This window comes from Montipora foliosa, chromosome 12 (genome assembly GCF_036669935.1).
Source record: "Montipora foliosa isolate CH-2021 chromosome 12, ASM3666993v2, whole genome shotgun sequence".
Lineage (NCBI taxonomy): Eukaryota > Metazoa > Cnidaria > Anthozoa > Scleractinia > Acroporidae > Montipora > Montipora foliosa.
The window spans coordinates 24,666,097-24,676,096 of NC_090880.1; the positions used below are offsets into that span (position 1 = coordinate 24,666,097).

Consider the following 10,000-nt stretch of genomic DNA (forward strand, 5'->3'; position numbering starts at 1 on the left):
CCTTGCTACAGAGATGAGCGACAAGGGCGAGGAAGGGCGTATTTGTGGCCTTTTGGGCAATGCCTTTTTGGGACTCGGAGACTTGCAACAGGCCGAAGAGTATCACATGAAATGCCTGAGTATAGCTGTACACGAGAGCGACCAAGCAGCACAAGGAGATGCCAATGCAAACCTTGGAAATGTTTACTTTCGCCGTGGCGCCCTCCAAAAAGCGATGGAATTCTATAATGAACACTTAAAGATTTCGGAAAAAATACAAAACAAGGGGGAAGTAGGACGCGCTTATGGCAACCTTGGTAATGTTTATCATCGTCTAAGAAACTTTACAGACGCTATAGAATGTTTCAATAAAAGTCAGAGAATTGCTAATGAAGTAGGGAACACAGCTGGAGAGGGTTGTGCCTATGGTAATCTCGGCGATGTGTATCGATGTCTCGGGGATTTCAAAAAAGCTTACGATAACAATGTCAAAAGCATGAAAATCGCACAGGATTTAGGGGACAGATTCGAAGAGGCGCGCTTGAAAAACAGCCTTGGAAGTTTATATTGTTCCCAAAGTGATTATTTAAAAGGGAAAAAGTGCTTTACAGAAGCCTTGGAGATTTGCAGCCAACTTGGCGACAGGGGTGGAGAAGGAAATTCATATAACAATCTTGGAGTGGTTCTTACTAACCTAGGTGACTTTCGAGAGGCCATAGTGAATCATACGAAATGCCTGAGTATAGCCCAGACCAGGGCAGATCACTTCGCTGAAGGAACGGCTTATCTCAACCTCGCCAGTGCACACGTTAAATTGAGTGAATTCGAACATGCCACACAAATGAACGAAAAAGCACTAACCATTTTCCAGGAAGTTGGTGACCTGACAGGAATGGGAAAGGCTTACAACAATCTCGGTACACTTTTATTTTGTCCCCTCGGTGAATTACAGAAAGCCATAGATTGCCACAACAATTGTCTATGCATAGCCAAAGAAGTTGGCGATGTGCTTGGAGAAGGACGTGCTTATACCAATCTCAGCAATGTGTACCGTGGCCTCGGTAACTTTGAGAAGGCCATCGAGTATCTGGAACTTCGTCTAGTCAATGCCGAGAACTTGGGGGATGAAACTGGGAAAGCACTCGCTTATGCGAATTTCGGCCTCACTTACGGATGCCTCCGCGACTACAGAAAATGCATTGAGTACCACGAAAAACATTTGCACATCGCCGAAAAAGTGGGGGACAAACTCGGAGAAGGAAGAGCCTATGGCCACCTTGGACTTGCTTATTGGATACTCGGTGACTTTCAACAGGCCATGAAGTTTCACAAAAAACATCTTTGTCGTGCAAAGGAATTGGGTGATAAGTATGGAGAAGGTCAAGCCCATGGCATGCTCGGTGATGTGTATCACAGCCTCGGTGAGGTCAAAATGGCAAAACAGCACTACCAAGAACATCTGAACATTGCTAAAGAAGTTGGTGACATTTCTGGAGAAGCAGTCTCCTTATACAGATTGGGTCGTGTCTTCGAGACTTCGGATTCTCTTGAAGAGAAGGCCTTAGGTTATTATAAATCCAGCGTTGAAGTCTTTAATGGCATGAGGAGTCTTGTTTCTGAAGATGTCTTCAAAATAAGTTGTCGTGAGACTAAAAACGACGCTTACACTGCTTTGTGGAGAACTCTGCTGAAGCTTAAAAGGGTCGAAGAGGCTTTGCTTGCTGCGGAGCAGCAAAGAGCGCAGGCTCTGAATGATATTTTAAAGGCACAATACGGGGTCACAGAAGGAACCCCATCGTCACGTGAATGCAAAGAAACCATTTCCTCAATTCTTAAGGAATTATCTACGCCATGCGTTTTTATAGCACACCTACACGGTGATATAATCTTTTGGCTATTGAACAAGGGAAAACTAGTTGATTTTACCTGCAAGAAAATTAAAGGTGAAAGTGAGATCGAGGATCCTGTTACTGGACTGTTGGAGACTACCTTGAAGACCATTGGAGCCGATGTTGGCCTCAGATGTAAGGATCGTCCACTGGAAGGACAAACTGAGGAATCTCCAAGCGCTCGAACGACGTTCGAGGCATCACATGATTGTACCATCAACTCTCTCCAGCCATTGTATGAAGCAATTCTTGAGCCAGTTGCACAGCTAATAGAAGGTGACGAATTAGTTGTTGTCCCGGACGGTCCACTTTGCTTGGCTCCTTGGGCTGCACTGAGCAAGTCAATTAGAATCCGTACTGTTCCTTCGTTGACCAGCCTGATGCTGATCAAAGGCACACCTGAGAGCTACCACAGTAAACGCGGAGCGTTGCTTGTGGGGGATCCATGCTTAGATGAAATACCATTAAAAGCTGGAGAGTCCACGCTAGAACAACTTCCATCCGCTAAAGAGGAAGTAAACATGATAGGCCAACTTCTAAATCTGGTACCTCTGACGGGAGCAGAAGCAACCAAAGAGGGAGTACTAAAACGTATCAATTCCGTTGCGTTGGTCCACTTAGCAGCTTATGGAAGACTAAGCACTGGGGAAATTATACTCGCTCCAAACCCCGAACGAAAGTCCGAGATCCCCGAGGAGCAAGATTACTTGTTGAAAATGTCGGATGTCCAAACAGTTCGTTTGCGAGCAAAGCTTGTTGTTCTCAGTTGCTGTCATAGTGGAAGAGGCGAGGTCAAGTCTGAGGGCGTGGTCGGTATTGCACGGGCGTTTTTAGCCGCCGGTGCGCGTTCCGTGCTCGTGTCGCTCTGGCAAATCGATGACGAGGCCACCAAGGAATTTATGAAATACTTTTACCAGCACCTCAGAGATGGAAAAACGGCCAGCGAGGCTCTTCGCGAAGGAATGAAGCATCTTCGCGAGTTAAACGAACCCGAGAAACACTGGGCTCCTTTTGTACTGATTGGAGATGACGTGACGCTTGAATTCAAAGAAATCCGCGAGACGTAGAATCTCAATAGTTCATACTTCGTACTCTCAAGGTTGCACTGGAAAGAGCAGTTAGTTCGAGGAGCGGAATTTGGTATGCAAAATAGCCTTTATTGCAAGCTCGTTCCAGTCCAACTGGGAGAGAATGGCCATAGACCTTTTTGCAGATACGGCGGCCATTTTGTTTTCTACTGTTTCGAAAGACATTATGGGATGCTCAGGGGGCAAATTAAAATGTATTTGCCCCCTGGGCATCCCATAATAGCTATTTGAAACAATAGAAATCAAAATGGCCGCCTTATCTGCAAAAAGGTCTATTCATTGGCCAATGACGCCTATTGATCCTACATTTCAAAAACATACTACGCAAACAAGACCACAAGCAACATCGATGGTGCTTTTTGTTTGGACAGACACTAATTAAAAGCAAGTTTATCCGTGCGAGTATGTTTTCTATCCTGATGCTTGCCTTTCAAGTGCAAATAAGTTCTTGTAACGACAGTTTAGGAACACAGCTTCAAGAATTTAATTCAAGAAGTGTGCCAATGAACATTTGACCTCATTCATTTGACCGGAATGGTTGCCGATGTCCTTCGAACTCTTGCTTATCTTCAACTGGGAAATGGAAGCGATCTACTACCAATTCTATTCTTTCTATGATGAAGATTGCGAACACAAAAACGCAAATAGAACCGTGAAAAGAGAAAAAAAAAGTTGTCCTTAAGTGAATGAGGGGGGGGTCTCTTGAGCTATTGTATATCATAATACAAAGAGGATGGATTAATTATCACAGGGTAAAGAAATGACGTTTCAGAATATATGTACTGCGGGAATAGAATGAAAGTTGAGAGTCATCGCAGTTAGCTGAATAGCTTAGGCAGTTGCAAACGAAGCCAGGAAAAATCCATTCTATATATGAAACTGCAATAGACCTTATTCGTATTCTCAGTATAGGACTGGAACTACAGCTTGCAATGGAGGCTAATGAGGAGGAAACTGTTCAAATGCAAATACCTTTTAATATATTCTCCCGCATTAGCCTCCATTGCAAGCTAGTTCCAGTCCAATACTGAAAATACGAGTATGGTCTATTCACCCCAGACCAAGGGCCCTTTTCTCGAAAGTCCCGAAAACTTTTCGGGCCCGAAAAGCCATTTGTGAAATTTGCCAACCGCTTGTTTTGGAAAGCCGATCTTTTAACATGTTTTCAAGGCAACAAAAAGAAAAATAACTGTGAAGTTTGACGAATTAAATCTTCTCCGTTCTGGAGATACAAAGGGAATTGTGACACCCGAAAACGGCCTGTAAATTAAAGTTTCGGGACGTTTGAGAACTGGGCCCCAGCTCCCAACATGCTTAATAGCTCAGTTGGTGCAGCGCAATCGCAGCGTCGTTGGTTCGAATCCCGTTCAAGCCTGGATTGATTCTGGCTTCCTTTGCAACTGTTTAATTTAACCATGCAAATTCTCCTCACAATTTCAATGAAGTGTTAGTACCACAGGTATTGAGAATGAAGATAATTATCAGCCTAAGAGGTGCGATCTTGATATAACACCAAATTCTCATGACTACTCAACAAAGAACTCCATAGTGCTAGTTAGGAGAATGGACGTTTCGATCTTGGGAATGAAAGGGATTAAGTTGCTCACCTAATTGGCCAGTTTCGTATTCTAACGGTTGGACTGGATCTAGCATGAAATGGAGGCTAATGCGGGCAAATTAACGTGCATTTGAAAAGATTTGCCCGCATTAGATCCAGTCCATCCGTGAGAATTCGAAAATGGTCTATTGCGATGCTCTTTCCGACCTTCACTTCAGAAGGTAGTTAGAGATGTTATAGCATTTGAGGCCCCGCTATATGAGTGCAAGCTTGGGAGTATTTGTTTGTTCTTTATTTGTAACCTTTGGACTAAAGAATGAATTTTAACTTTTTGTATTGTAGTTGTAAAGCCTGGTTTTCACTAGCGAAACAAGCACATGCGCAAGCATGACAGCTTTCATTTCACCGCGAAAATGGCCTTGACGCAAGCATAGAAGGTTTTCCCGTGACGTCATCGTCGCCATGTTGGTGGACGAACTTCTTTTGTTCATCCACCAGAAGTCGCACATTTCTCTATTGTTATTGGTGTCTCTAGAGGTTGATTGAAAACGTCCTATAAAGACACGCGCAAGCTCAAGGATCAAAATTCTTCCTTGTGCTTCTGCTTGCGTTCGCCTTATGAAATCGAAACACGACATTGACCGAATGCAAAAATGGCCACCAACAAATTATTCTCTTGTCTTTGTGTTAATTAGCCTAACTAGCCTCGTTCACACGCATAAAATTGAAAGAATTTGGGTTGTAAAACGAGGCTAGTTAGGCTAATTAACACAAAGACAAAAGAATAATTTGTTGGCGGCTATTTTTGCATTCGGTCAATAAGCACAAGGAATAGGCAGAGTTTGATGTATCAATATTCAGGTATGGCTACAGGGCTTTATGGTCAAAATTCACGGCTAAATTCTGTTTTCTTTCTCTCACAAGTCTCAAGGGAGATTTCTAAATAACAGAATATTTACATTTACATTTACATGTATTGGGTCGGTAAAAACCGTTCGGTTATCACACCAACCATAAAATACAAATATATCAATATATAAAATAATGATATAAAAAATTAAATAAAGAAAACTATATTAAACTAAATATAACTATTATTTAAGAAAAGCTGTTAACCTATATTTGAAGGTTTCTCAGGAGGATGATGAATATTTAAATTTAATCATAAAGCCTCGTAGCCATGTGTGAACATTGATACATCGAACATGGCCTAATTACTGTCTGCCCGTGTGTCGTAAATTAAAGCAATCGTTGCAGATTCCCCGTGTCTGAGCATTACAACACTTTCATGCTTTTTCTGATTCTACGTTCGTTTTCACGCAGCATAAACGCCTTATGTTTGCGCTTGTGATAGTGAACACGAGGCTTACATGTGCGGCTGTTGAGGAGAAAAATGTTATACATTTTTCGAGAAAGCAATGTCTCTTTAAATTGAAACATTAATTAGATATTTTCAATAAGGTATAGACCGTATTCATAAATGACGGCCAAATAATTATTCTTTTGTTTATGTGCAAATCAGACCAACTGCAATCCTGGTCAAAACTGTTGGGACAATTCACGCTTTTCCCCCTACCCCATCAAAAAGTTGATTTTTCACGGTCTCCAAAATCAAGTTCCGTTCATCGATCGCTGGCATGTTTCAACATTGTCTGGGGGGGGGGGGGGGGGGAAGGGGCGCGAAAAAGGCAGCGAAAGAAGAACACACGTTGCTCATATAACGATGGAAGCAGTACAGTAAATTCTCTACATTTCGCCCAAAATTTGACAAGTGTCCCGAAGTGTTTTAACCCGGATTGTAGCCTCGTTGTAAAGTAACATTTCTTTTGTATTTTGTCCGTGCTAACGAGGCTAGTCGGTCTAATTAGCACAATGACAAAAGAATATTTTGTTGGCCGCCATTTATTCTTGGATTTCACATGACGTCACGGCCGCCATGTTGGTGTCCCCAAACAATGAAATGGCGGCCATGTTGGTGTCCCGATCCAATCCTCCGGGAATTGAAAGCTATTATTATGCTAACGTCTTCTTTTGTTTTCGTTGAAAAACATGGCTGTTGATCACGTGAGCGAAACCCAAGAATACATTCGGTCTATACGATAAAATTCGCTGATCTCATCGGATCAGATAACAATGCGAAAAGTCGCTTTGGAGCACGAAAAGGTAATCAAAATAGATTTGTTGAGTAAGTAGAATCATAAACACTGGAAAATATTGCTGGCAAGGGTGTACAAGTCAATAATATTAGGCTGATTTAGCAAAAGAACGGGAACGTCAGTGGCGACGGCGCGCCCAGAAAAAACACCAATGAGAATTCAGAATAGAATAGACTCCACTCTTTTCTTCTCTATTCTAAATTCTCATTGGTAGTTTTGCTGCGTGCGACATCGCCACTGACGTTCCCGTTCTGTTGCTAAATCAGCCTAATAATGTGTTTTAAGTGAGAACCACCTCAACGCAAAAATTTACTTGTTTCAGTAAACCATCATAGTTGCAGATTTAGAACTGGCATAAACACCAGTGACAAGCTCAAACTATTCGGTAGAGTCTCATTTGAGTCCATTGATAAGACAAAAGACCAGCTTAACGACAACATATTGTGCACCAGATTTAAGTGCAAATCACTAAGTGATTTACTTACTGCTTGTATTTTTGTTTTTAACAGTACGTGAAACACTGCCTTAAATTAGAAATTCGATTTTTTATTTTTATGAATAAAACATCTTAACTTTTCATTTTCAAACTTGGATTTTTGGCCGAATGGAAAGCGACCATGACAGCTCTTTCGAAAGGAACGTGTGGCTAGCACACTTTCGAAAAACGTTCAACCTTACATCAATTCGAAATACCGAAAAGATGAATTTTTATAGTCCCTTGAAGACCACAAAAAAGTGGCTAATTTATGCACCATTATTATGTATTTAATCGCACTGTGGCGAAAATACCGAGGGTGGGTAAATTTCACCTTAAAAAGTTCAGAACTACATGGACAAATGAACTTTGATGATGAGAGAACCGGTGGGTTTGAGTTTAAGCCAGACGAGCCACTAAGTGACTTCCTAATTCAGTCAAACTCGTATTTTTGCCACATTTCATCAAACAGGGGTTTGCAGCTGATAGCGGCGCCAAGTTTCGTACACAGCAAAAACGAGCCTGACATTTTCCGATGCAACGAGTACGTTTCCTCGGGGGGAGGGGAAAGGCGATGACGTAGCATGATTGGCATGATCTGCTGTATCCGTCTGGTGGTGTCTTGCGTTTGAAAGTTGAACGGTTCGTCACTTGCAAAAGGCTCTCCGAGGATCATGACCGCGTCTGCATGGGCATTTGTCATCACCTGTAAAAGGGGAAACAGGATTGCATTTTCACGGAAATTAAAGAGCAATTCAATCCAAATCCGAATCCGGCCAGTGTCATTCTTGAGGAACTACCTCTCTCTTGTCATATTAAAAAGGTTGAAATGGTCACGAAGTGATTACAATAACGCAAATTTATATTTTGAGAGGACGTTCTCGTTGCCGTTGCCGTCGTCGTTGCTTAAGTTCTCTAGTAACTGATGAGTGCCAGTCATGTCATCGAACACCACAACGAATGAGTTGACCAACCTTAGATAAATCTTCAAGCGCTATCTTCCCTCCAAGAGCTTATGACATTAGCGATATTTCGCTTCGCGTTTACGGCAAACTTCAGGCTGAAATATGCGTTTCGCAAAGTACACAAGGAGACTTGCTTTTTTTTTTTTAGACCACACCTTGCATGCTAGCTGCAGATCGCACGCAACTTCTCAAAAGAGAGAACAGTTTTTATTACATCCATTTAGAAATCGCTGGTGATCCTTGCAATCTGATTGGCTCTAAGCAGTGCGGTTTACTGACGAATCGCACTATTTTATGCTCTAACCCAGCCAATGAGGAAGGAACACTAAAACAAAACTACCAATCAGATTTCAAGGTTTGTTTAAAGTAACAAATCACCTTGCAGGAAAATGAAAGACAAAGAAAGCCATTGCGTGGCGAATTTTGCAATTTTTGTTCCCAAAACTTGGATTTAAAAAAAAGGATGAATTTTAATTACTTACAGTTTCTAACTCATGATAATGTGCTTCTTCAGGCCGAAGTCTTACATTTTAGGGAGTTTCCAACGATCCTGTATTTGAGCGATTAAATTGTGCGATTTCTAAATGGATGTAATAAAGTGGTAATTGAACTTCGTGTCGTGCAATTATACCATTATGAAAAAGTGAAGTTTCGTGCTTTTATGACAAACAGCTGCCTACCGTTTCGCGTTTCACTAAAACGCGATCCTAAATCTCTCAGTTCACACGCATTCTCACCTTAGATTCGTATCCCGTGAGGAATCCGAGTCCAATAGAATTTTCAATCACCATGGCTCGGTCTCCGATGGCTGCACCACGAATTATCTGTGAGATAAACGCTGAGCGTTTTTTTAAATTTGTTGACCGCAATATCGGCGGGGGGGCGGGGGGGGGGGGCGTTGCTTTTAAAGCGTCGCACTCAAACGGCGACGAAATGGCTTGTAATGAACAACTAACCATTGGAAAAAGACTTTTTAGGAAAATACGTTAAGTGGATAGAAAAGGCAAATTTCAATGACGATATTAAACCATTCAGGAAACTTTTTCTTTCCCTCTCAGTAAAGTTTTATATTCTCTTGAGCAGACTTCAAGCAGTTCATTCTATTAAATCGTGAATGGTTTGAAGCTAGGAGTCCTATAACTAAGTGAAGTACGATCGTCCGGGTGAGTGTAGTCCTTAGAAGGACTGTTTTGGGTTTTGACAAAAAAGGGGACTTTCAGATCTACGATGGCGACGTAGACGACCACGTCACATCAAAGTATAACTTTGCTCTGCGTAAGTTTTTCGCGAATCTTATTAAATATTCTATCTTGGTCGCGTCGTACAATGTAGACGAAGTATCCTAAAAATGACTTGGTACGAGCGGTTTCTGAGAAAAATAGAGACTGAATGATTCACATTTGTGCGCTCGCGTTGTCGTCAAAACCTCAAATTTGGTGATTTCACGTCGCTGTTGTGCAGAGTGACGCAAAAATATACGTTAAAATGCGTGCCGTACGATACGTACGTTTTTCCTCTCTTAACCAATATTGACGAATGAAATGAATCATATATTCAGGGTTCGTACACTTTTTCAGACCAAAAATTCAAGGACTTTTCAAGTAATTTCAAGGGCCAAATTTTGAAGTTTCAAGGACCTCTTTGTTATTTACGTCGAAGAATTTACCCATGGAAATAGTCTGACAGTACAATTCTTGGTCATTTTCCATAACGTACATGCGTGAGAATAATGCAAAGGCACTGGTAACCATTCTAGACCCCACAGCTCGTCCGTTTGTATGACATGACTTGAGTGGCTGATTATTTTAATTTACTGCACTTTTCAAAGATTAAAAATGTGGGTCAGAAATAATTCAAGGACCAGGAATGAAGGGCAGAGATTTTCAAGGA

The 10,000-nt window shown here is 41.7% G+C and overlaps 2 protein-coding genes across 2 annotated transcripts in view; one reads left to right on the forward strand and one right to left on the reverse strand.

Annotated features, from left to right (window-relative positions):
• Positions 1-2,935, forward strand: part of LOC137981041 (tetratricopeptide repeat protein 28-like) — a 3,591-nt gene extending 656 nt beyond the window's left edge. The window contains exon 1 of the mRNA XM_068828410.1: positions 1-2,935. This exon is cut by the window's left edge and continues 656 nt beyond it. Within this exon, the coding sequence (XP_068684511.1) occupies positions 1-2,935 (2,935 nt within the window).
• A 4,035-nt stretch (positions 2,936-6,970) lies between these two features.
• Positions 6,971-10,000, reverse strand: part of LOC137979453 (atypical kinase COQ8B, mitochondrial-like) — a 15,977-nt gene continuing 12,947 nt past the window's right edge. The window contains exons 12-13 of the mRNA XM_068826710.1: positions 8,848-8,934; positions 6,971-7,851 (exon numbers count right to left, since the gene is read on the reverse strand). Coding sequence (XP_068682811.1) covers positions 7,579-7,851; positions 8,848-8,934 — 360 coding nt within the window. The 3' untranslated portion in view covers positions 6,971-7,578. The remainder of the gene's footprint in view (positions 7,852-8,847; positions 8,935-10,000) is intronic.